The 27,589-nt window shown below is 38.4% G+C and overlaps 2 protein-coding genes across 6 annotated transcripts; one reads left to right on the top strand and one right to left on the bottom strand.

Annotated features, from left to right (window-relative positions):
• Window positions 1–911: 911 nt before the first annotated feature.
• echdc1 (enoyl CoA hydratase domain containing 1) lies at window positions 912–15,534 on the top strand. Of its 4 annotated transcripts, none has more exons than XM_048596478.1 (7): window positions 993–1,039; window positions 1,337–1,398; window positions 2,665–2,899; window positions 3,788–3,930; window positions 7,054–7,106; window positions 10,125–10,205; window positions 12,852–15,534. In XM_048596478.1, the coding sequence occupies exons 3-7, from the start codon at window positions 2,677–2,679 to the stop codon at window positions 13,255–13,257; spliced, it is 906 nt and encodes a 301-aa protein (XP_048452435.1). In that variant the 5' UTR covers window positions 993–1,039; window positions 1,337–1,398; window positions 2,665–2,676; the 3' UTR covers window positions 13,258–15,534. The 4 variants fall into 4 exon arrangements, with proteins under 4 accessions (XP_048452434.1, XP_048452435.1, XP_020372649.2 ...); XM_020517068.2 differs by having other exon boundaries at window positions 1,023–1,039; window positions 1,337–1,445; XM_048596477.1 differs by lacking the exon at window positions 1,337–1,398 and having other exon boundaries at window positions 912–1,039.
• rnf146 (ring finger protein 146) lies at window positions 15,528–27,055 on the bottom strand. 2 transcript variants are annotated; one of them, XM_048596476.1, is made up of 3 exons: window positions 26,887–27,055; window positions 21,947–22,050; window positions 15,528–18,869 (listed from the first exon to the last, which is right to left on the bottom strand). In XM_048596476.1, the coding sequence occupies exon 3, from the start codon at window positions 18,866–18,868 to the stop codon at window positions 17,786–17,788; it is 1,083 nt and encodes a 360-aa protein (XP_048452433.1). In that variant the 5' UTR covers window position 18,869; window positions 21,947–22,050; window positions 26,887–27,055; the 3' UTR covers window positions 15,528–17,785. The 2 variants fall into 2 exon arrangements, with proteins under 2 accessions (XP_048452433.1, XP_020372677.1); XM_020517088.2 differs by lacking the exon at window positions 26,887–27,055 and having other exon boundaries at window positions 21,943–22,054.
• Window positions 27,056–27,589: the final 534 nt, after the last annotated feature.

Below are 27,589 nucleotides of genomic sequence, written 5' to 3'. Positions count from 1 at the left end.
GAAACTTTACATCTGATTGTCTCTTCACACATGCTGCCAGACCTGCTGAGGTGTTCCACCAACTTGTGTTTTTGTTCCTGATTTACAGCATCCACAGTTCTTTCGGTTTTTACAACCGATTCAAGAACTGTTAGCTGCACAAGACACATGACTACCACTTGGCTAAAAATCAGAGGTATTGCATGACTATCTATACCAGTCATTTAAAAAAAGATGTTTAATATCTAAAATAAGATCAGGAAATGTTGGAAAAATTTATAGTGGTTCATGGAAAGAGACAGAGTGAATGATTCAGTTCAATAATCTTTGAACAGAACTGTAAGAGATTAGAGATTTGAAATAAAAGCTTAAATTGCTGGAGGAACTCAGGCACTTCCTGCAGCATCTGTGGAGAAGTTAACTCTTTTTCAAAGATACTGCTAGATCTGTTGAGACTTATCCAGCATTTTCAGTTCTTATTTCAGATTTCCAGCATCCACAGTAGTTTGATTTCACTGGAAATTATAAATTTTAACGCTTTTATGCAAGTACATACGGATTGGAATAAGAGTAGAATTTGAAAGGAGAAATGAGAAAGCTGCGTTCGGGTGAAAAACAGGTTCAATTAAATAAAAGCAGAGATGACAACGCAAAGCACAGAGGAAAGGGCGGTTTGGTGCTAAATGGACAACAGAAGCTTGAGTCGAGAGCTGCAACTACTTTCAGCAGAACCAGCAGCAGCTTTCCCACAAAATAGGGATAGTGGTTAGCATCTGAACACAGTCCAGGAGGATATGACATATCTGATGTGATGATGTCTGGAGAATGGCAATGTGCCAGGGATGATGCCAGTGTCTGATTGACAGCTCAGGGCGCCTGAGAAGGAGAGCAGTGGAACACAGCTGGCTTTGTGGCGTCATAATGACCCATTATCCCAGGGATTCGAGAGAGCGGAACGTTATTACACGGAACGTTCGATCAGCGCGTGTGCTCCTTCCGGGTCACTGTTGTGGCTGGGAGACTGGTCTTTAAGTGCGAATATTAACATTGGGAGGGAGAGGTAAATAAATCAGCGTTTAAATTGCGAAGCATTGTACTTTTGTAGAGTGCGGTACTTCGTCTGGAAGAAGGTGACGTTTACGCGGAGTTACATTTGAACAAACTCTGTTGAGCATCTGCAGCAGCAATTTTGCCAGTACAGTAAGGCGTGACAGAAAGCAGGCCTCTCGTGTTATTTTGAATCTTCCGAATTGCCGGACAGATGAGAATGTAGTATATCGTAATAGTTCGCCCTGCACCCTTTAAGAATTGTTTCTATCTTTTACTGGGTATTTAAACTTTCCCATATTATCTACAGGTCACAGCTCGTGGAATTGGTTGGCTGGATTTTCAGACATTAATATCAAGATTTCTGAAACAGCACGTATTTAGTTTTTCCTTTAGCAGTTGCATTTTGAATATTCACAGTATGTAGACTGTTTGCATTCTTATTAAACATTGATGTGTTTTAATTAGGCTTATTTAAAAAAAAAACTCGTGGAGCTCTTTAAATAGTTTCTAAACTGAACTGTTATTGAACGACGTTGCGGCATTCTTCTGGTCGTGTTACGAGAGCGTTGATTTAAAGCTTTGAGATGTGACCAAAAATAGATCTGTGCTTATTTAAATGTAATTTGACAGTTTTCTACTTAAATAAAAGTAGTTTGCATTTATAGCTGTCAAGAGTCTTTAGCCTTTTATTCTGGATTAAGGAAATTGCAGTCAGTTCAAACAATGTCTTTGCCCAACTAGCATACGCTTTTTATTTCAGTAGGGGTCCTTTAGTAACAGCCAGGAATAAGGATTCTACGCAAATTGCAATGTCTGTTCTCTGTAAAAGGGATGCAAATTAAATAGGGCAAGTGCTCCGAAATACTCCTCTGCATATATTTAATATATCTAACCTGCTGAAATGGGAAATGAGAGGAAAAGGAGTGTAATTTTATTAAGGAACTTAGTGATTATTATTACTTAAATGAGCTGCCCTTATTACTTGTAAAGTTATTCCATGTCTTTGTAAACAATGAAAGCTTTGAACCCTAGATGACAAATCTTTAAATGCATAATTTTTCCAGCTATTCCATGCGAGCCCACTTGTTTGGTTCACCAAATTTTGGAGGCTTTTCTCTGATTCTTCTTTTGACAGATTCGGGCCAAGGTTGTGTAGTGCTTAATAGTTTGTAGCAGGTGCAACCTTTGTTTCCTCCTGTACTTTGAAGGGATATGTTGGTTGAAGTGTTTTTATGCAGAATTGGTAACGCTTGCTGGTGATAAGTGCTCAGTTTCATTCGTAATTCCACAGTTGGTAACGCAGCTTGCACCTGTGCTCAGTGAGGCCTGGACAACAGTCATTCCGGAGCTCATGAGTGGCTAGTAATATTTGTGCCACATAAATGCCGTGTAAAGACTATTTTCAACAAGAGAGTCTCTCTCCTTGAAAGTCAGTAAATCACCATTGCCCAAACCTTCCCATACTGACTATATGCTCAGACCTATTTTATATTTAACATTGTATTTGTTCAGCAGCACCTTCCAAACCTTTGATCTCTTAGGAATGTAAATTCAATAATTACACGTTATGAAAAATAGCAACGAGGAAAAGGTTTTTTTTTCATAAAGCTAACTTTTTTAAAAACTTATTTTCAGTGCCGAGTGCAAATGGCGATGTTCTGCATCCACAAATGTTTGAAATGTGGTCTAAGGAATCAAATACTGCAACAGAGAGGTCTATCTGTGTACACGTCTGTTTATAGAGTGAATGAAGATGACATAAAGGAAAAACTTCAGCAACTTCCTGGTGGATCCATTGATTTGCAAAAAGATCAAAATGGAATTGCTACCCTGATTATTAACAACCCTGAACGGAAAAATGCATTTTCTGGTATGGTTATCTGCTCAGTTAACTGTCCAGTTAATATATACTCTTTTCTAAGGAAAAAAAATCACTCTTGGTACTTATTTTTCTAGGGGAGGAAAACAGTTCTTGTAATTTTTTTTATCATAACAATGCTTTTTGTATAATATTGAATGGGTTACTGAAATTATGACTTATATCAAATGGAAAATGAAAGTCAAAATCTAGTACTTGAATTAATTAGTTATGCTAATTGGTTGTCTTAATTAAAAACAAATATATTGGCTTCCATGTTAGTTTTGAACTTGGCACACATTAACAACGCAATTGAGAAAACCTCTAATTCTCATACATCTGAATTTCTCTCCAAAATTTCATGATTAGCTTTTCTTTCCCTATTTATTTAAGAAATGGCTTGAGGTTTGGATAAAACTTGCATAAGGTTATGGAATGTCATTGGCATGATATTGCTGGATTAATTCACAAACAAAGCACTGCTGTATCCAATCTTTTCATCTGAGATTTCACCTTTCTCAATTGAGACTTGTTAACATTTGCCGGATGAGTATGCAGGCACAATACTTCACTGACAGTTGTGTGTCTGCGCTGACTGCTAATATTTATTCCAATAAGATACTCCTGATTTGGATAAATATAGTGCATTAAAACAAAACCTAGACCAACTGACGCTAACTGGAAAACTGTCAGCATTTAGTTGTGTACAACATTGTCTTGAGGTTGTCTGGTTCTGTTTTATCACCTTTGGTAAGGGCAATTTAATAATTGATGGAGAGAATCACAGAAATGTTTTGAACATGTTAAATACTCTAACTGTGTGTCTTGAGATCATTAGTGACACATTTTTGATGTGCAAATCCCTTTTCCATTTACAAAAACTTTCTTCTTTCTTTTGAGGAACAATGATGTTAGATTTCCGGGATAGGGTAGAGGAGCTGGAGCACTGGACTAATGGAAAAGGTCTTATCATGAGAGGTGCAGAGAACACATTCTGTTCTGGCTCTGATCTAAGTGCAGTTAAAGCGATGTCAAACCCTGAGGTAAGTAAACAAATGAGGAATGACTCATTGTTTTATTTCTGATAACTTACTTGGGAATGGGGAGCCTTTTTATAAAAACGTGTTTCTATCTGTAAATCTTTCATGCTTCACTCTGAGAATTTTATAACTTTTTAGGATAGATTTTCAATTTCTGTTCTTCCATTTTTATTTGCTGTATGCCGATCTGCTTACATCTTTCACCTGCTTTACAGGATTATTGTAAATTTCAGAACTTGCTGTGAAACTGTGTAAAATAATGACCCTCTGAACCATGTAATGTTATGCTGCTTGCAGCACAATTAATATAAAAAGTACAACATATTACATTTGGAACATATTTTGTTCTAAGTTTTTTTTTTAATATTGCCAATGGTTTTGAAATTTAATACAGTCACTTTAATACAGCAGATGGATTCTGTTACAATAATAGTTCCTGAAGTGTTTATTCAATCCATTTATTTAAATGTGCTGGTATTTTTATTCCCCATTAAGCAACCACTGTGCCTGTTCTTTATTGGCCTGACTAGTTACATAATCTTGGATGTGATAGTATAGGAGACTGGAAAGGATTCTTAGCCAGATGCTTTCCGTTTTCAACACTGTTTTGCATATTCTAATCCAAACACAGATTTGTATTGATTATTGTCTGCATAACACTGCACTTCCTTTAGTTTTCTTTTGGACATCTTTGAGAAATTATATGAAACAAAGTGGTGCTCCCTCTTATCTGCCAATTGGAAAACCACGTTTTATGGATAGTATTAAAAATTGCCCAACATTGGGTCACTTTGAATTGGCACAATGGCACGCTCGACTAATTATTGGCTTCCTGCAGTGGTTTTCTTGCATTATGGGTGGTCCCAGTAAGCACTGACCCACTCGACCTGACTTGCACTGAGTCTGGGCTGATTGATCAGTCTGAACAGGGAGAAAGTAATGAAGTCTGCATCAGTTCCACTGATTGTATATGAATGAACAGAGTATAGTTAATAAGATGGGTGATTGACAGGTGTAGATTCCCATGTGGAATTATGATGCGGCAATGATAGTGACATGGCTTGAGGAACGGCAGGACTAGGTGGTAAATATTCCTGTTACAAGTTTTTCAGAAAACAAGGAAGATGAGAGGCATTTTTGGCTAAGGAGAACATTGCCGTATTGGAGAATGAGGGTGTTCCAGATGATAGGATTGATACAGGGAGAACTAAGGAACAAAAAGTCTGCAATTGCATTGTTCACTGTGAGCTGTAGACCACCAAGTGGGAAGGATGTAGAGGAATAAACCTGCAAGGAATTTACAAGAGATGTGTAAACATAGAGTAGTCTTAATGGGGGACTTTAATTACACAACTTTGGACTGGGGTAGTGGTAGTGAGGGACAAGCATTCCTTTCTCTTCAGGAGTATTTCTGTCAGCAGTATGCCTCCAGTCCAGCTAGCAATAAGGCATTGTGAAACCTTGTTTTTGGGAATGAGGTGAGTCAAGTACATTGAGTCACAATGGGGGAACATTTAGGGGATAGGTCAGGACAAGGAGGAAGTTGTTAATCAAGCATACAGTATTCTTGGTTTATGAGTAGGGGGAAGAGTATCAGAGCACGGAAGTTATGCCAAACTTGAATAGACTATTAGGTAGACCTCAGCTAGAGTATTGTGCGCAACTGTGAAAAAGAACTGGCAGCTAACATAAAGTAGAATCTCAATCTTCAATAGGCACACAAATTGTCAAGGATGGTAAATGAGTTGGGCAAATTAGGGGCCAATTAGGAAATTTATAATTGGAGTTTGGTGCATGGCTGAGGTAAATTTTCCATTTGTCTTTACCAAGGAAGGAGATATTACCCACGATGACAGAGCAAGAAATTTGATCTCTGGAAGGGTTTAGGATTGAATAAGCTGTTGGTCCCTCAAGTTGGTAAGGGATCTTGACCAGATGATGTGATCCAAGGAAGAGAAGGCCAATGTGGGTAATGCTGTTGATGCAGTGCACATAGACCTTGAAACAACATTCACTACAAAAGATTTGAGAAAAACTATAGGTCAGCCATAAAAGAGACTTTAGTAACACTGTAACAAAATTGGCTGAGTGAAAGAAAACAGGGAAATTGTTATTTTTCACTTGCTTTTTCTGATTTTATATTAATGTTCTAGATCTTGGAATGCAGGGAACAATTTTAAAGTTTGTGAATGGTACAAAACTTGGAACATCATTAACAAAGTGGACAGTGTACAACTTCAAACAACATCAGTGAATTGGTAGAATGGACAGGGACATGAAGTTCAATGTAGAGAATTGAGGTGGAACCATGGTGGCAGAAAGAATGTAGAGAGACAGTATCAATAATTACTACTGCAAAAGATGTGCAAGAGCAGAGGAACTTGATGCAGCTACAGAAGTTGCCAAGGATGGCAGGATAGTTGGATAGAGCAATTAAGAAAACATGTTATATCCTCAGCTTTATTAATAGGGGCGCAGAATACAGGAGCAGGAAGGTTATATTGAACCTGTATAAGACCCTGGTTAGACCTTCACTAGAGTACTGTAAACAGATTTGGTCACCACATCATAGAAAGGATGTGAATGCATTGGAGAGTACAGAAGAGATGTACGAGAATTATTCCACAGATGGTAAACTTCAGTTATGAAGATAGATTGGAGAAATTATGACTGTCTTCCCTGAAAAGGTTTAATGGAAGTTTTCAAAATTGGGAGAGGTCTGGACAAAGATAAGGAGAAGCTGTCCTTGCTTATAAAAGGATCAAGTGCGTGAGGGCACCAATTTTAAAGTGATTTGCAAATGAAGTAATTGCAGTAAAGGAATAAAACTTCCATACTGCAAATCGTTCTTATCAGAAATGTGGTGGAGGAAGGTTTAATCAAATTGTTCAAAAGGGTATTAGATGATTATTCAAATAGAAATAATGCACAGGATTCTGGACAAATGTGTCATTCTTCTGTCCTAAATCACAATTGTCATTCAACTCGTTGGTGCAGACATGCTGAGACGCTACTTGTGCTATGAAATTTTTCACAAAATAATCAAACATCAGTAGAATGAGCAGGAATGTTGCTGCTTTAACATGATAACAATTAGAAATTAAATCTTCTGCATTTCCTTTCTAGGATGGGTTGAGCATTTGCATGTTTATGCAGAACACCTTGACAAGGCTTCTGAGGTACTAATATATAATTAAGAAGTAATATAATAATAGAAATCAGAACATGAAAAAATGCTGGAAGTACACGGATCAATCAGCATTCTGAAGAGTCAACAAGTAAATGAATAATGTGGTCCTTCATCAAGACTGAGCAATCCTTATGAAGGGATGTATTCTTGAAACGTTACCCGTTCTCTTCAGACTGCTTTTTAATAATTGTTGAACATTTATAGATTCTACAGAACTAAATGTGAAGTCATTCCAATTTTTAAGGGGTTATGACAGTTTATGGATTTCATTTGAAATTGGCTATAATTTTACAATTGTAACGCTGAACTTTCTAAATTGGAAAGATCATAATGCAGCTTCGCATTGGAAATATATATTTTGAAATACGTATATTTGAATGGAGAAACCAACTCTGTCCCTTTTACCTTCACTTTCATCTGCTATAGAAAATAATTACAGCTAAATTGTTTTCTTCTTTGGTTGACTTTGAAGTTTTCCTTCCTACAGATATACCAATTTAAAAGTGTTGCAATACAGATTGCTTTGCATTTATGTGGGGGGAAAAAAAAAAGCTGCAATCTTCACAACTCTCCAGATTTAGTTATGGTGAAAATAAATTGCAGCATCACTGTACATATCTCGTTATGTTCTGCGAGATGTTGATGTCAACTTCTGCCATCTAGTGACAGTTAGAGGCTATTGTTATTTTTAAATTGGAGAAAGTGTTACCTTTGTTTTGTAATGCCTGATTCTTTTCTAATGCCTATTGAACCTGTGCTGCCGTTTATGGCTAATATGTTTCTCAACCCCATTCTCCTGCCTTCTCCCCATAACCCTTCATTCCTTTACTAATCAAGAGCCTATCTATCTCAGTCTTAAAGACACTCAGTGACTTGGCCTCTGCTGCCTACATGAGTTCCACAGATTCACCACCCTGACTGAACAAGTTCCTCATCTCAGTATCCAGGCCAACCCCTTCTAAACTCCATCAAGTACAGACCTGGGTCCTCATATGACCAACTCTTCATTCATGGGATAATTCCTATGAACCTTCTTTGTCCCCCCACCAAGGCCAGCATATCCTTTAGATACAGGCCCCAAAACTGCTCACAATATTCCAGATGCAGTGATAGCTGAACATCATACAGCCCTGCTCTTGTATTCTAGTCCTCTTGAAATGAATGCTAACATTTCAGCTGCCTTCCTAAGTGCCAAATGAGCCTGTATGTTTAGCTCAGAATCCTGAACTAGGACTCCTAAATCCCTTCTTTCACATTGCAGAAGCTTTTCCCCATTTAGAAAATAGTCTACACTTCTATTCTTACTACCAAAGTGCATAACCTCACACTCTCCCACATTGTATTCCCTCCATCAATTCTTTGCCTGCTGTTAGGCTGTCCAAGTAGGGCAGCCTCCCTACTTCCTCAACACTCCTGTCCCTCCACCTGTAAATTTACAACAGTGCCCTCCATTCCTTCAACCAGATCATTAATGTACAACGTGAATAGTAGTGGTCCCAAAGCTGACCCCTGTGGAATATCTACTCACTGGCTGGTATCTCGAAAAAGGCCCCTTTATCCCCATTCTTTGCCTTCTGTCAGTCAATCTTCTATCTGTGCCAGTACCTTGCCCCGAAAACCATGGTCTCTTTCTTAGCAGTCTTCTGTGTGGCACCTTGTCAAAGGCCTTCTGGAAATCCAAATAGATCATGTCCACTGGCTATCCTTGGTCTAATTTGCTCACTACCTCCCCAAAGAATTCTAGCAGGTTTGTCAGGCATGACCTCCCCTTGAAGCCATGCTGACTCAGCCCTATTTCTCCATGCACTTCCATGTATTCGGAAAATCTTAATGACCAAAGTCAGGCAAACTGGCCTATAGTTTTGCCTTCTATTTCCCTCCCTTCTTAAAATGGGTGTTAAGGTAGCCATTTTCCAGCCCTCCTGGGGCCTTTTCTGACTCCTGTGATTCCTGAAAGATCTTCATCAACACATCTGCAATCTCCTCAGCTATCTGAGATCCCTGGTGTGTAGTTCATCTGGTCTGGGTGATTTATCCACCTTTTAGACCCTTCACCTTTTCTCACCTTCTCGTTAGCGATAACCTCCAAAGAGCATCCCACCGAGACCAAACCCCTTATCCTAACCCTGTAGCATCATTTCCCATGGCTAATTCATCTAGCCTGGACACGATTGGCCATGTTAAATTGCCCATAAACTTAAGCTGCACATCTTTGGACTGTGGGAGGAAACTGGAGCACCACACAGACAGTCATCTGAGGGTGGAATTGAACCTGGGTCCCTGGCACTGTGAGGAAGCAGTGCTAATCACTGAGCTAATGTCTGGATCTACAAGTTTTTGTTGACTGCCAAAGTTTTAGTAATTTTTTACAAAATCTCAGGACACTGAAGATTTGTTTTGTAACCTGAAACATGTTTTACTTAGTAGTTTTAATAAATTATTGTACGATGGATCGGGGGAAAGGGGCTATGATCTTAAACTGTAGCAAGTATAAGGGGAGGCTAGTTGAATTGTTGCTGGATTATTAACCCAGCAATGCAGGTAATGTTCTGGGGACCCAGGTTCAAATCCTACCAAGGCAGATGGTAGAGTTTGAACACGTTAAAAATCTGAAATAGAATCTAGTCATGACACAGTTGGTTGCTGGGGGAGTAACCTATCTGGTTCACTAATGTCCTTATCTGGTCTGACCTACATGTGCTTCCAGACCCACAGCAATGTGGTTGACTCTTAACTGGACAATAAATACTGGCCTAGCCAAGGACATCCACCCTGTGAATGAATATTTGTTAGAAAAGTTCTGCTTGTTTTTTTTTAAACAAATGGGGAATTTAATTTTGACATTTTTTAATCTTCTGGGTTGCAGTGTATTCCATTCAAACTATTCTACTGTTACAAATGTTGAATTACAAGTGAAATTACTGCACTAACAAGTGATTCTTTGCAATTGATTTTGAGTACTAAATGCATCAGACATCTATTAACCTTTCTGAAATTCCTAGTGCAGACTACCTCTGATCAGTGTAGCTTTAGTCCAGGGGAAGGCCCTAGGAGGAGGAGCAGAAGTTACTACAGCCTGTGATTTCCGGTAAGTAGCCAAGCTAATTAATGCCACTGATGAGGAAAAGGCAAAAGTAGTTGTTTGTTTTTGTTTTAGTTTAAGCAACATGAAGTACCAAATGATTTACAATGATACACTAATTTCTCGAAGTTAAAGAACACTTCAGTCTAATTTTTAGAACGTTGTTTTCCAATTTTCTCCACATGGTAAACTGCTTTTAAATTCTGTTCTCTTGAATAAGAGCATAGGCTAAATCAATAGCTATTTTAATTCTATTTGGAAGACAAAACATTAATTTATATTAATCATAATTTTGTTTCTCAAGCATTTGCTGATTTCAAAAGTCCACTTTAGCAATTGTTAACAAAATAGAGATGTTCTTCAATGGTGTAAAAACTAGACATTTAGGAATAATTCTGTGTTTGGTACTGGGATCTTGTAGAAGGTACTGGTTTCACATTCTAATATTTGAAACCTATATGCCAAAGAACATCTGTTTAAAGAGTGGTACTGCCCCTTTTTGCATCAGGCATAAATCTTGCTTTGAAATCTTTTTGATACATGCTACATAACTGAATGCTGGGGAGAAAGTTAATTTTGAGATCATGGTGGTTGCTGGTATCACTATTTTTGGCATTTGTATGATGTAAATATGGGACAGTGGATAGGTAGGAAGAAATTGATTGTGTAAAAGGCTGCAGATTGGTCAGAAAGGAAAGAGTACTGAGGGCATAGACACAGCTAATATGATTTCTGGCTTTGATTAGGGTATTTTTGTGTGGCAGGGGCACATAGTAGATTGGAGAGATTCAAGCATCAGGTTTCCAGAAAGATGGGTATGGATTTACTTGGGAGGTTATATCATCATTCAAGGAGCTTAAATATGGCATGATGATTTACGATGGCAGATGAGTTGAGTATGGGATTTTTGATGATTGAGTTAAGCTAATAAGTCTAAATCATAGAAACCCTGCAGTGTGGAAGCAGCCCATTCAGCCCATCGAGTCTACACCAACCCTCCAAAGAACATCCCACCCAGACCCATCTCTTCCATCCTATCACTGTAACCTGACATTTTCCATGGCTAATCCACCTAGTCACCCCATCCCTGGACACTACGGGCAATTTAGCATAGCCAATCCACCTAACCTGTACTTGGAGGAAACCTACACAAACACAGGGAGAATGTCTGTGTGGAGTTTGCACGGTCACCCAACGGTGGAATCAAACCCAGGGTCCTAGCGCTGTGAGGCACCCTTTGCCCTAGATTGTAAGCAAGTGTGCAGTTCTTGATTATCCTCTTCGCACCATTTGTAAGTGAGGAGAAGAAAGCACTTGAATGATTTTTTTTTTAAAAATCATCACCTTCACAGTGGGTCTTGTGCTATTTCAAATGACAGTCTTACTATACTAAGTTCTAGTTTATTCAAGCAATGGATAATATAAGCACTTACGACAAGTACAGAATACCACCTCTTAAAACATTTAAGGTTCTTTGTTCCATCACTGAGTCCCTATTTCAGGGCTCCTTTCATGATTATTGCTCCTAGGTTCTTGCCACTAATCGACTTTTTTGGTTGGGGGGGGGTTAAATTCTGTTTCCAAGATCCACCCCAAATGTCTGCTCATCTTCAGGTAACAACATATTCTCACTGACTTCTGTTGCCATCACTTCTAGATGTTTCCTAGACTTGTTCCTGCTCCTGTTGTTGTGTGATTTCCTCTTTCTGAAGTTTCTGTACGTTCCACTCTTGGAGCCCAGTTGTTGGTTTCTGGAGGCGCAACACAGTTCATGTGTTGACTACTTTACCCATAGTTTTTTAATAATATGGTCAAGTTGTTCAAGTCCACACTCCCTCATTATTTGTGAATGTCCTTTATCATTCTACTAAGCTGAACATCATTTTAGTATCATATAATAAAGGAGAAAGGAAGAATGAAGTAGAAATTAACAGATTACAAACATCACATTTGAGCTTGTTCAATATATAATCTTCCAAATTACATCTTGAGTAAGAATCTGCTTTACTGGCTAAAAATAGCACAGAATTCAAGAGACCATCAATTGCTGGCAAGTTGTAGAAGAGGTGTATTTTGTCTGACTTTTTGAGAAAGGTTTTAAGACAGAGGTACCGAGTTCTCTCTTCCAAGCCAATAAAGTAAACAGCTTGTGAGGCCCTGGGTTTTTGTTTGAAAAGTTAGAACGACAGAAGCAGCATGAATGGGTGAGCCAGGCTTCCACAGAACGAGAGTTTTAGCTCAGCTTTCAGTTGATGGGGCTTTGAAGCCGGTTATGGAAGCTGTCATTTATCTCTCTCTGCTGGAATTTTCTCTTGCTAAGGGTGTGTTTATGGGATGTTACTATATTGGAACAGTTACTGTTTATTAGTTGAATAATTGGAGTTTTCCAATAGATTTAGAATTATTACCAGTTTTGTTTGTACTTTAACTGGGTTTAAGAATAACGCATGTTTTGCCTAAAGCCGAGTAGCATGACCAATGGAATTACATCTGGAACACAGTACCTCACACTTGCCTTTTAATAAGGCAAATTAGAGTCTAGGCTATCGCTGAAATATTTGGAAGGGGTTTGGTCTGGTGCGGTCCATAACAGTAACAATATAATAAAGACGGGCACTGTAAACTCATCGACTTGTTTGCTTATTTTACCAGGCTTACGACTTCAGGAAGTGAGATTCGCTTTGTTCACAAACTCATGGGATTGGTACCAGGGTGGGGTGGAGCAACCAGACTGATTAAATTGATTGGCTATCGAAATGCTCTTAAACTACTGAGCAGTGCCCAGCCGGTGAACCCAGCAACTGGTCTCAAGATTGGTCTTGTTGATGAAATTTTAACATCCACTGATGAGGCTGGCTGCCTTGAAGAGGCAGAAAACTGGCTGAATCAATACACAAATGGATCTTCACAAATCATTAGAGCCATTAAGAATGTTGTGGTTTCGGGGAGAGAACTGTCACAAGAAGAATCACTAAAGAATGAAAAGAGTATATTTGGTACTCTGTGGGGCTCTCCTGCCAATCTGAAAGCTTTGGCTCAAAATATCAAACATAATTAGTGTCAATCTAATATAGCAGTCTAGATTAGCCTCTACTGTTACTTCAAATTGAATTTGAAGCATAAAAACTGTGTGGAAGGTGGTACTTTTCCTATGAGCAAGAGCTGAAGACAATATTCCACCTAGGATGAAATGGTGTTTTTAATTTAAAAATATTGTAAATGTAAGTCAAAATATGCCTTAACTTATGTGTACAGTTCAAAAATTACTTTAGGCTATAAAGTACTAAGGTGTCCTCAGGATGTATAAAACACTGCAAACTGTTTTGTTTGTTTCTTTCAGTCAAGTCTAGTAACCATGAAACCTACTGTATAAATGTATCTAAATTCTTATCCTCTCATTAATTTAACTTGGTCAGTATAGCTCCATTTCCATAGCAATAAATCAGTACTGGTAACAGTCTAAGTCTATTATTTACAATAATTTCTGCTTGGAGCTGGAAGACAACTCATTGACAAAATGGAAAAATTGCATAACCTGCACTCCGTTCAAACCATTTTGGAAAAAGGCTTGAATGTCCAGATGAAGTCCTTTTTTTTTTTTTTTGCTTAAGTGTGGGAATCATATTCTACATTTGTAGGAGATGTCTAGGCAATTTGGATTCCCTCAAACAGCTGTAAACATTTAAGTTGTAGACACAAACTATAATTCTTGAAGAATAAGGGGCAATATCACTTGGATACTGAAAGGGTTTGAGAGGGTAGCTGCTGGAAGGTACTCCTAGCTTTAATCCAGCATTCAATCACACCTTATCATTTGGCAGTCACTTGAACTGAAATATGGAAGCTTCTACAAGGGAAGGGTTACGAATCTATTGACCACAAGAGGATATGATTACTCAGTCACTGAACATATTTAAATCTGAATTCAATACATTTTTGGACACTAATGGAATATGGAAATAAGGAGAGTGGAGTTGCTGTATAATCATTTATTAGAGTAAGAATCTTAAATACTGTTTTTCTTTAGAACCAATTAATTTTAAAAACTAAACTTGTTTTAGGTGGCTGTTTAGAAATTGTAATTTCTATAGAATAAAGTTTTCACAGTACTCAATCAGGAATGACTGAACAAGACGTGGTTCTTTCTCCCAAAGGAGAGAATGAGTTTTTCTTAAAGCAATTATAAAAGGGTTTTGCAGGACAGATATGGTAAAGGAAGGAAGAGTGACTACAGCTAGGGGACCATAATATAGTTACCAACTAAATCCAACTTGGAATTCAGGAGAAACTTCTTTGCAAGAATAATTTGAATTTAGAACCCTACCACATGAAGTTGAAGTGAGTGCGTTAATATATTTAAAGGAAAAGCTAGATAAACAGGTTACACTGATGGTGTTAGATGAAGGATTAGAATAGGACCTGATGGAGCATATACACTGGCACAAGGAGGGGTACTATTTGTGCTGCAAATATATGATTTTGGAACTGGAACAACTTAATAGCTTCATTTGCAAACACAATAATGGCATATGCAAGATAACTGCAAGCACAGATTATCATGTCACATTATTTATTAATGACTTGGATAATGGAATAGAAAGTCATCTATTCAAATTTGCTGAAGAGACAAAGTTAGGTGGCACAGTAGGTCATGTAAATGATAGAATAAAATTGGAAAAGGATATTGACAGACTAGGGGAGTGGCAAAACAGGCAGAGGGACTTGAATGTAAATATGAAGTTATCCATTTTGGGTTTTAAAAAAGGACAGATCAGGGTACTTCCTAGATCTTTAAAATGCCAAAAGCAGGTGAAGAAAATCAAAGAAAGCTCATGGAATTCTGACCTTTATATATCTAGAGGACTGGAGCATAAATTAAAGTAAAAACCCTGGTTAAACCCCACTTGGAGTACAGAGAGATAACAGGCTCAAGGGGCTGAATGGCCATTCACATTCCTATATCAGACAATAAGCTGGTCTCTCAATACTTTCAGACAGTCCTATGGTATCAAGTGAAAATTTGTGTGAATTTCATATGTACTGAAAATTCCATAATCTGTGCAAGTTACACCAATATCAGGCACTTCGCACTAAAGCAAAATTGAATGGAATCTCAAAACCATACGAAGTACTTTAACAAATAAACCTGCAGTACCTTGAACATTCAAAATAACTCACTTATTAGTTTGGAAATTATCCTAATGTCTTCACTCAGTGCAATTAGAAAATATTCAGATACATCATGAACTCAGCACTTTGACTCAACTACCTGATTCATCTGAAAGAGAAATGTAAGGCCATTAGTTAGAAGAAATCACAATGCCAGCGTTAATTTGAAAAGATAATCTTTACTCCAATTGATGTTAATGTTTAAGTTCTTCTGTAAGTTTGCCACCTGACTTTAAAGTCTGCATGTGTTTCTTCAGCAATGATATTGGTACAGAGACAGTTTTCATGGCATTGTACCTTTTTTTAAATACGATGCTGTTTAGGAGAAACAAAATCAGAAATTGCTGGAAAAGCTCAGCAGGTCTGGCAGCATCCGTGAAGAAAAAAAGTCAGGGTTAACATTTTGGGTCCGGTGATCCTTCCTCGGAACTGGGGAAGTTCTGAGGTAGGGTCACCAGACGTGAAACGTTAACTCTGATTTTTTTTCCTTCACAGATGCTGCCAGATCTACTGAGCTTTTCCAGCAATTTCTGTTTGTGTTCCTGATTTACAGCATCTGCAGTTCTTCCACTGTTTCGGAGGAGTTTTGTTCAAATTTTTAATTACAGTTTGAAACTGGGAAGTACAAAATTAGAATCCAACATCACTTCTGTTTAGCTTAAAATGGGATAGGATGTGCCAATGGCAATTCAAAAATGCAGGTAAAAACTTCAATCCAATTATTTTTAAAATTTATTCATACAATATGGCCACTGATGGGGCCAGTATTTGTTGCCTCATCGCTAACTGCCCTCAGGAAAGCACTGCTGAACCACTTTCTTGAACTGCTGTATCACTGTAGTTTGGATACCATTGAGTTACGTGCAGAGGGCACTCAGTCACATTATTGTGGGTCAGGAAGCACATAGACCAGGTAAAGATGGCAGATTTCCTTGCCTCGAAGGCATCAATGAACCAGATCCCTTCTTACAACAGCTTCTTGATAAATTTATCAATGGTAGTCTTTTCCTGCTGGTTTACTTAATTAACTGAATCTAAATCCCCAATTTGTGGTGCATTACTAGTCTAGAAGTTAAGTTAGTTGCACTCATAGTATATACAGAAAGACTTGGTATGACAATTTTTTGTTCCACCTGAAGACTGTTATGCTGGTGTGGCCAAAAGCACCATCTCACATCTCCTCGCCACACCCCCAACATTCACCAATTGCACCACTGGGAAGCTCCAGTGGAAGGTAATTTTAATAAATAAAGAATACCTTACTAACAACTCAGCATTGCTGCTGCTTTAAGAAGGTACCTCTTGAGGACTATTACAGATTGACATAAATATGGAATCATTCATGACATTCATTGTTACACTTTCAAAGCAAAACACAAAACATATCAAATTATCAATTTATGTCAGACTGCAGGATGGAGAATATATCATTTGCAAAAAAAAAACTTTAGCCCAAAGACATAAGTTTAGTATTTGCATTTTAAGTAAAACAGTGACTATTTAACCATTTTAAAGCTTTGTAACAAAAATTGGGAAGTCCGAGCAGTCACAAATTGCAAAAACTGATCTTTGCTCAAGGGTAGTTGCAAGGGAAAAGCTGACACCAAGCTAAATTACCTCTGTTTGTTGAACAGAGGTCATGTTATTCATTGTTGCTAAACTCACTGTCAGAAGTTCGTTTTTGTATAAAATTGGTTTGCAATGCAGAGAACCAATGTGACGACAACTTTTAACAAAATGTTTAAGCTTTATTTCGACCATTGCTATAGTCAGAATAATGTAAGTTTGAAGTCAACTAATTGTTTCTGCTCGTCTAACACTTCACTGAATGTCAACTATGTAGGCAATGTTACTTGTACAGCTATTACCAGCCTCAATTACAACGATACGATAGGGTGATGTACTTTCTCACTAAATTAATAGAAAAAAGGGAGAAAAGGAAAACAATGATTCTTAATTTGGCTATGCAAAGCAAAAGATCTATTCACACACTTGCCTGACAGAACCAGATAATTCTACATGGATGTAATTTAAATTAAAAAAAAAATCACAAAAGGCATCGGTACAATACCAGGGAGAATGAAAAGCCTTCAGCACAATTGGTGCTTGCAAGGAGTTCAGATTTCACATTTTATATCATGCACAAAGGGTGAGTCATTCTGAAATTTAACACTAAGATATTTTAAAGCAATGAAAATAAAGTTAATGCTACCACAATAAATATCGTGCAATTCCTACTTTAAAAGAAATCTACAAATCACAAAAATGGCAGTCGTGCCAAAATGAAGTAAAGCAATTAAAAGTTAGTTTTAGCTTTAATTGAGTGCAATTCTGGTTGAGAAATTCTACATTCCTCAGTTGCCCTTAATGTCGCAAGTGTTAACATTTGTTCCTTTTAGAAGTGGGAACTGTCAGATCTAGACCTCTGTTACAGTGCATTGCCCATCAGGTTGCTGCTCCCTGCCTCGGATGCTGCTGCCAGGCCCTTCTGCTGGAGACGGCTCTTCTCCTGGAATCTCACTGTTCAGAGAAGTGAGTCTTTGTCTGCTGTGGTTGGAGGTTGGAGACTCATGATGCTGACTGGTGTTCTCATCCTCTGTATCAGAACTTGTTGCAGACTCAGTGTTATCATAAGACATTCTAGCTGCATGCTGTGCAGCTGAAACTCTACTTACAGAAGCGACATATTGCTCTTCTCCTTCTCCTCTATGACTCCTGGTCAGGTTTTGGCCACTTACTTGCAACTGTGCAAGCGAGTTCACAAGCAATACATTTGCATCTGGTGAAGGAGTTATTGGGCTTACTGGCTGATCAACTAATGAAGTTGCTGGTCTAACTGTGGGCCTCATGATAGAAACAGAAGGCTGTATTGATACAGATCCAGCACCAGCAACGCTAACTGCTCCATCTGCTGAATTCTCTCTTTCCGAAGTTAATCCACTAGAATCGCAGTCTAAACGAAGACCTGCCACTCCCTTTTTGGGAATATCTGCTATGTCTCGTTTCATCTTTCTGCGGCGACCATGCTCATTACGTCTAAACTGAATCATGTTCTCCAGGTCCGCAACATACAAATAGCCAGCTATGAGCATTTCGATTGTCTTTTTGCCTTTCAAATGAGCATCTTCCAGCTCTATACTTGTGCGCTCATCGTATTGCCACCAGCCATTTGTGCCTTCATAGTACCAAGCATACTCCCCATTTCCTCGGCTTGCTGCTTTGAGCTCTTCGGGGGACAGCAAAGCTGGCTTGTCTAGAAACTCCTCAGGAATTTCCTGACGACACAGTGCACACCGTCTGCTTTGCCAAGATGCTCCTTTCACGCACAAGAAACAGAAGATATGTTTGCATGGCAATTTAACAGGATGAACACAAGTCTGAAGACAGATAGCACATTCCGGTACAGTCAGAGAAGGTGCTATGTTTGAGCAAGACTCATTCAACTTCCTTCCTCCTGGAATCATGTTTGATGCATGATCGATATCCCCACAGCCAGCCATTCTAAGAAGGAGAATAAAGATTTTGTATCAGCAATCCAATGTTAATATAAAACAAACACACAAGGGAAAGGACTTCCTTTGTCAGCTATGTATAATACAGTCATAAAGAGCATACAGAACTCCAAACATTGTGCTAAATCTATACAAGGCACTAATCAGACCATAGGAGAAATAGTGTAAGCAATTTTGGGCCCCTTAACTGAGGAAAGATATAATGGTATTGGAGGCTGTCTAGAGAAGGTTCACTATGCTGATTCCAGGGATGGTGGGACTATCTTACGAGGAGAGGTTGAATAGATCAGACCTGTATTCAGTGGAGTTTAGAAATATGAGTGGCAACCTTTTGAAATATACAGGAGTCTTTAGGAACTTGACAGGGTAGATTCCCTGACCCCACCACCTCCGATGGCTGTAGAGGCTGCAGTAAGTATATTCAATTCTAGGCTGAGGAATGTCATATTAAAACTTTGTTCAGCATATTTTCACTAATATTGCTAATAGCAGTCTCGCACACAATGCATTTCAGCTATAGATATTACAGGTTTCATACTAAGGCTTAGGGAACAAGACATCACAGCTTGCTTCTATATTTTAACTTGCAGCATAACAGTAATTATATCACTGCTATTGTACATTTACTTCTGTGAAAAACAGCTCTCACATATGTTTCAAACCTCAAGTTTCAGATAGTTCCTTCCCTCATATTGGTTCTGTGCATTTTATTTCCGATACAGTTCATAAAGATACAAGCTGAAATTGGTCTGTAAATTGTGCGTCAACAGAACACAAATGAAGACGACCTAAAAAGTTCTCAGTATGTCTTCTGGTGCATGTCAATCAATGTGAAGATTACTTTTAAAAGGAACTTCTCATTACAGAATAAGGAAATCACAATTTCTTGTTAGAAAAGTTGCATTAGCTACTACAACTTGTTTTAAGCTTCAGTTGTATGGGGAGTACAGCCCAGTTTCAAATGCAGTACTGCATCATTTTTAATCTTAACTTTAAAGCACAGGGACTGGATCAATTCTTTATTTGCAAAAATATTTTTTAATCAAGGAAAAGTTGCTTTAAAAATAATGTTCATAATATTCACTAATGTTCATCAGTTCATATATACTTAAATCGTTGCTCACTTTTGCTTTTAAACAGAACATTTACTAAAATGAGAAAGATAAGCTGGCAATTCACCAAGGAGTTCTTTCTAAGCTTATAAACTGTGTTAACAATGAGAGTGCATACAAACTTCCAGCATGGTCCACGTTTTTTTTCCATAATTCATGAATGAGATGTGGACTTCATTGCCTGGGCCATTATTCATTGCCTATCCCTACTTATTCTCAAGAAAGTGGAGACAAGTTGCTTTCTTCAACTGCTGCATTATATGTAGGTAGACCTACAATCCTGCTAGGGAGAGAGTTCCGAGATTTTGACCCAGCGACAATAAAGGTACTGTTTCCAAGTCAGGATGGAGGGAAACTTGCAGGCGGTGGTGTGTCCATTTATCTGATGCCCTTGTCCTTCTGGATATTAATGATCATGGTTTTGGAAGGTGCTGTTTATGCAACCTCTGATTTTTTGCAGTGCATTTTGAGTGTTGTTGAAACTGCACTCATCCAGGGCAAGTGGGGATTATTCCGTCACACTCCTACTTATACCTTGTAGATGGTGGATAGATTTGAGGAGTCATGGAGCAAGATACTTACTGCAAGATTCCTAGCCTTTAACCAGTTCTTGCATCCATAGCATTTGTATGGCTAGTCCTGTTCAGTTTCTGTTCAATGATATTGTCAGTAGTTGTCTAACCATTATTTTAATCAGTCAGAGATTTATGCACGTTGAAAAGCAACATTTCTTATATGCATTCCAGATGCACAAGGATGTTGCTGGAGATGAAAAAATGCTCACTGAAACTTTTATTAAATATAGAACAAATTTCTTTAAGCAAAAAGAAATATCCAAAATATACACAAGAGTCCTCATCTTGCATTGCACTCACAACATACATTATAGTCACAAAATTATGCTTTGGGATACTAGGTACAAATTCTGTACCAGTTTGTCAGAAACTATTCTCTTCGTTACATTTGTTGAGTCATTGCCTATATTAAAGTAAATAAGTAAATTCCACCATTAAAGTAATAGAAGTGGAATTCTAGATGCACGATTAGGTGTTACACTGGTATCCACAAAAACTTTTGTATCTAGAGTTTCTTTCACTCAATAAGGTACTTTTACAATAATATTCAGTATTCTTCCTTCTAATGTTTATTTTAGAAAATACAATTTAAATCTCTTTAACATAACTTCTGCATTCAAGACAATTGTGACAACTTTAAAAGAAAACTACTGCCTCAGGAAATTAACTGGGCATATTATGGATATGTTAATTCATTTTATACACAAAAAGACAAATCAATTACTTATGTTATACTGAATGGAGAAATTCAAGAGCGAATTGGGTTTCTTCATGAAAGAAGCGATAGAGTATTATGACAGGCAGACTATAGCACTATATTCTTTGATGGGGTATCACAGTTTATTCTTCAGTCTCGTAGATTCTTGCACCTAATCACAGAATGAACACGAGATCATTCAGCCCATTGTGTCTACGTTTGCTCTCTAAATGAGCAATTCATCTCATGCCACTCTTCTGTTTTGTTCATCTAGCAAACATGCAAATCTTTTGTTTTCAAACAATTCCCCTCAAAGTCTCAGTTAACCCTGCCTTCATCACACTCTTAGGTATTCAAGATCCTAACCACTTGGTGCATGAAAAGGTTTTTCCTCATGTTATTATTGCTTCTTTTGCCAATTATCTTAGATCTGTGTCCACTGGTTCTCAAGTTTCCATCAAAGTCTACTCTGTTTAGACACTTCATAATTTTGAATCTTTTATAAAATCTCCTCCCAACCATCTCTTCTGAGAAGAACGGTCCCAACCTATAATCTTTCTACATAACTAAAGTTCCTCAACCCTGAGACCAGGATAAAACATTTAGTACCAGATTCAAACATCAATTTTGAAGTACCAGTATGATCAAAATTCAACGTCCAAAAATATTTAAACATACTAACAGAACTGTGGATCCAGTTACAGATTTTTGCTGCAAGTTCCTGCAGAGATCAATGGATTCAAAGATGTTGCCGAGCTTCCCCAAGTTTCTGATTCCACAGAACCTCTAAATATAAAAAAAGCAAGATAAGAAAATTACAAATTCCATAATTTATGTACAGTAATGTTACAAAGATATTTACAGATTATTTGTTCTTATACATATGGAACAGCTAGATGCTATGAGGATTGACTTTCATCATCAACTCAAAAAAAAGTGCAAAAGAACATGATTGTAAAGGAGAAACCTAGTGAGAAGAAATGGCAATTTGGCCAAGGTGCGGTGACTGAAATACGGTTAAAAGTTCTAGCTTTAGTCACACCAGACTCCAACTGCCCATTGCTCTGTCCTCTCTAATTTCTCTAGTGATTTCTAACATACATACCCAACCACTGGCATTTGCAACAAAGACCATATCCGGAGAAGACTGCTCAGAGTTCAGACAGAGGGAAAAAAAAAAACACCGACTCTTAAACTCTCGTCCTCTTGTCAAATCCCTGCATAACCTAAACCCCTCCCTATCCTTTCACAATCCTACAATCACACCCCCACTGTCCCCCAGTCCTCACAACCACTATCGATCCCTGCTAGCCATTTTCTTACGTTTGGCACGACCTGGGCCATCTGCTGCTCACGTCCTATTCACTGGAAGTTGCTCTTTCAACCTCTCTATTTCCTTTGGCCCCTTTAATACCATTTTTAAAAAAATTCACCTCTTTGACTAAGCTTTTGGCTTCTTTGGTTTATCATCTGGCTTTTCTTCACAATTGTGAAGCGTCTTGCATGACTTTTGATGTTTTTAACATATAAAAGCAGTGTGTTGTTTGAAGCGGGTAAATAAGCACTAAAACTATAAAAGGTAATAAAGCATTCAGTTCCCTTCTAATGAGAAAGCTATAAGGTAAGCATTTGAGGTCTACTTTAGTTATCATACAAGCAAATATATTAGTGTTAGCTTTAAATTCTAGCACAATGTATCAAGAGTCACATCGGTTAGTATTTTTTCTGAAGAAGGGTCCTGACCCAAAACGACAACTTTCCTGGTCCTCTCATCCTGCTCTCCTGCTGTGCTCCTCCAGCTCCACACTGTGTTATCTCTGACTCCAGCACTGGCAGTTCTTACTATCTCTCTTGGTCAGTAACACAATACTTTTTGTTAAGGCTTGAATTATAACATACAATTCTGCCTTTACAGTGTGCTATTATTAGGGACAACCTGAAAGCAAGGGTTGTACATGAATTCTACTTTATGTAAAATTAGCTCCGTCATATGGAGTTCTGATCACTCAGTTGCAACCTTACGTATAATTTTTCAATTGACATTTCCCAAAATTGAAAAGCCAAATTTTCTCCAGTCTTTCCTCATCACTCACTCAGTCCTCCATTGCTATGATTCAGCCTTGCGGCTCCTCTCTAAGTATCTCTGGCATCTGAACTTCTTTGTGCCTCAGTGACCAGGCGTATGTGGTATTTAAAGTATGATCTACTCAGAGTAATAAACAGTTCAAGCATGACTTCCTCTGCCTTTTAAGCTACTGTTTTGGCAATAAAGTTCTGCAATCTATTTACATTTTCTGTAGAAAGAACTCTCAGTTAGTGCCACATCTTAGTAATCTTTTTATTCATGCTCTCAATAGTTTCTTCAGACTTTCATGCATCAGAAATTGCTTTTGGCACAAAGTATCTAATATGGCATACTATAAGGTGAATAATTAATTTATTTTATCATTGAATTAAGCATCATAAATATTAGACAAAAATAACATCAGGTTAAATAGATGTTGCTCACACTGGAAAACAATTTGAGTGTGGTGTGCTCTAGGAACGCTGGGCCTTGTTTGTTCTCCATATTTATAGAGTATATAGACTAGAACATGGGTAACAAATTCCCACAACATATTGAGAGCAGAAAAAGAGTAAGTTTGACAGTGAGGAGTACTGAAAACAATTTCAGAAAAATAACTGACAGTGAAATTGTCAAACAGGTGAGGATACTGTAGGTAAATGTGACATTTCAGGGGAAGAAACAAGTAAAGGCTGAAAAGACAACCGAAGATCTGCATGACCAAGAGTTCAAATTGAATAGATCACAGAGATCAGGAACTTAACTCTACTTAACCCCGCTGGCCATACAAATACTATCAGAGAAGGTCAGAGGCTGGGAATTCAGCACTGACTCTCCAAAGACAATCTACAGGGCACTAATCTAGAAATTGATGGAATACTCTCCACTTGTTCGGATGAGCACACCTGCAAAAACTGTTAAGAATCTCAACACCATCTAGGACAATGCAGTTTCCTTGACTTGTAGCTGACTGACCACGTAAAACATTTATTCCCTAAACTATCAGTGCACAGAGCAACCGCAGTTTGTTCTCTCTAAAGTCTATGAACTTGATACCCTAGATGGAAAAGGACAACAGGCACAGTGCAAATACCATCTGCATGGCCCCCTAAGCAAAGCTACAAAGTCATGTAATAGGATATATCCTTCTACATATATCATACATGTACATTAGCAGATTTTAGTAACTAGGGTATATTCATTAGTTCACAAGGCACTGAATGCAATATATAAGAATTAAGAACAATACTGTTTACATAGTTGGGTGCAAATTTACTGTGAATGTAAAATCAGCCTGCAGAGTCTGTATCATGACGTCCTTCATAAAGAATCAATGTTAGCAAACAAAGTGGAGAACAATGAGAATAAAAGCAGAACAAAGATCAAGACCAAATAATAAGAGGGAAAAGGCAGAGAATGATAAGAAAGACAACATGACATCTGGCATTACATGTGCAAACCCTTGCTCAGAGGTTTAAGAAAAAAGTAAAACAAAGCAGTAATGATAGGAAATGAACATAATGGTCATGTTGGAGCTCCATTTTGAGATATATAAGTCGAATCAAACAAGTATATGCGTCATTCATGAGTTTCACTGGTCTGTATTCTGGTTGACAGTGCCACTCAAAATTTCCAAGTTTCAAATTTTATAACAAATATCAAAAATTAAAAAATCTACTGCAGGGTTCTTCCTGATATTGTGAAAATTAATTAAAAATGGAAACTTTCCTCACTTGGAACAGAACAAGGAATATATTGATATATGTGCGCTTTCCATTTGCCTCTCTAGGGAAGCAAAGAAAGCAATCAAAAATACTGTTCGAAAAAGCTTCAAAATAAAATGTAAAAAACTTAGCCTTGTCAATCTTGCTTTTTATTTTTCCTGCTGACTATCGCCAGAAATATGTTTAGTGCTCTGCCTTCCACGTTCCCGCTTATTACTTTCCCATTTACTAAGGCAGTCATTTAGGTGGCGTTAAGTGCAAAGCTCACGTGCGGTAAGGTACATGCACATCAAACCACAAAAGAAACATGGCTTTTACTATTTTTACCATATTTCTCCCACTGAACAGTGGAGGGGGAAAGAAATGTCTTGTTAGGCTGTAACATTTAGTATCCAAAAATTCGGCAAAGAAAATCAGGAAATCTTTTCTCCAGTAAAGTACGGTTCTATATTTCTCCCACATGCACAAAAAAGGTTTTAAACATCGGTTTCCAAAGCTCCTTATAATGACAGGTTTCTGTGGCTTACGACTGATAGCTTCAAGATCCTGGCAGGTCACACCACATTTAAATGCCATTGGAGCCAGAAGAACAGTTTCATTCAGGACGTCTTGGGGTTGGGAAAAGAGGGGATTTTCGTTCTACCTGAATGGCAGACTCCCAATCAGAAAACTCATACTTCTGATGTTGGGGTCTGAAGTTCCTTAATTAGGAGTGAGCTGAGCAGGTGGGCACAGACTGCTGGAGTTTACATTACAGCATTTTGAGGAGAAACTATATTTAGCTCCACAAAAAAGGATTACAAGTGACCAATCTCAATCAAGTATTCTGAGTTTGATTTACTCTCAAAGCATTTTATATTCCATAAAACCCTGCTTTTAATCGTAAAGGATTAATACATTTTCAACATTTTTTTTTCTAATATGCATCCAATTTTCCAGTTAAACAAATAGACAGAAAGAAAGCAGGATCTAGATTTCAAATTTTTCACCCAAATCCTTCAGTCGAGCTCTATTGATTTTGTTGGTCCACGTTGGAAAAAACACAGCAACAACGACAAAGTTTTTGAAAAAAAGCCTGTACATAGCAACAAAATCGAAATTAGAGGAAGGCCCAAAGTGGGAGCTAAATATAGCAATCATCGAGCTTGAGTTTGAAAGCCTGTAGATACACTGGATCAAACAGGCCTGTGGGGAAGAGAAGGGAGATTTCATTTTATTCCAAGAGTTATTCACAATATAAAAAATACAAGAGTACAAATTAATGGGGAAAGTTTACTCACCAACAACCATTATCCCCGCGCACCAAAAAAATTAATGTTTCATAAATGAACCTGATGAGGACAACAAAATACATTCGGATAACACTTGAGTAAGGCCTTGCACTTTACAAAGCCGAAGCACATGCATATTTTGCGATGAGGGAGATCGGACGAGTATGGCTCCGGCGACGAAACCAGGCTGGACCGGTCAGCCCAGCTGGGTCTGTGACAGTAACAAGAAAGTGCAAGGTGGGGGGAGGAAGGAGGCATAACAATGAAAAGAGGGGATTGCACAGGAAAGGGAGCGGGGAGGGTCAGGCTGTCTGCAAGCAGCAGCCCGGCGCCCCACTCTAATCCACTCCGTGCTCCAAACGGGAACATTGGTGCCGCCACGTTCGATGGAACGCGGGGCCTGAACGATACAATCAGTCACCATAGCGCCCCGAGCGAGGCCGATTGTTCCTTTGTGAGCCAGGCAACGGCACCGGGTTCGATGCCATTGAATGTTCCTCACTTACCCGCCAGCGCCTGCAGCCAGGGGCTTCTGCCTAGCCGCTGTCACCGAAACACTCACCAAACACCAGACATGGGAGGCCGGGGGGAGAGAGAAACAAAAACAAACACAGCCTCTCAGGCCCCAGCTTAGCTCGGCCCCTCCGTATCTCAGCAGGCGCAACTTCCACACGTCAGCTCGGCAGAGCGTGCTGACGCCAAGGCCACACCCTCTCCCGAAGAAGCTGCTGCTCCAGGCACTTAGACTTGGTGATGGGTAGGGGTCAGAGAAGGCTTGGCACCGCTCTGTGTAATGGCAGCAGCACTGGGTCCTAGCCAGAGATGTGCCATAGGTTTTATTTTGGAAGGCGAATCGTCCTTAATCAATTTGCTGGAGTTTTTAAAAATAATATTTGACGAGAGTAACACTGTACGTGGACTTCCAACGAATTTCTTACTCAATGTCGTTCCCTCATAAGTTTGAATATGTCCATTGAATCATACCTATAATGCATGTGGAGTCCTCACTTCTGGCTGTTTCCTGAAAATTCTGACTTTAAATGATGATTGGAATTAATCATAGATCTTTGAGTTCCCATGGGAATCGCTGTTAAAGCCATTTCAGTTAGAGCACTATGCATCCATAGCTAAAATAACCACTGAAATAAAATACATCACAAAATATGAAAGCATTACAGTATGAAATATAATCTATAAGTAAATGTAGTATAGGAGGGTCCCTGATTTACAAACATCTGACTTACAAATGTGATCCCATCTGGGGG

This window comes from Rhincodon typus, chromosome 5, assembly GCF_021869965.1.
Source record: "Rhincodon typus isolate 14 chromosome 5, sRhiTyp1.1, whole genome shotgun sequence".
In the NCBI taxonomy this organism is placed as follows: domain Eukaryota; kingdom Metazoa; phylum Chordata; class Chondrichthyes; order Orectolobiformes; family Rhincodontidae; genus Rhincodon; species Rhincodon typus.
Note: the sequence above shows the minus strand (reverse complement) of the source record. Positions and strands in the feature narration are given on the sequence as shown.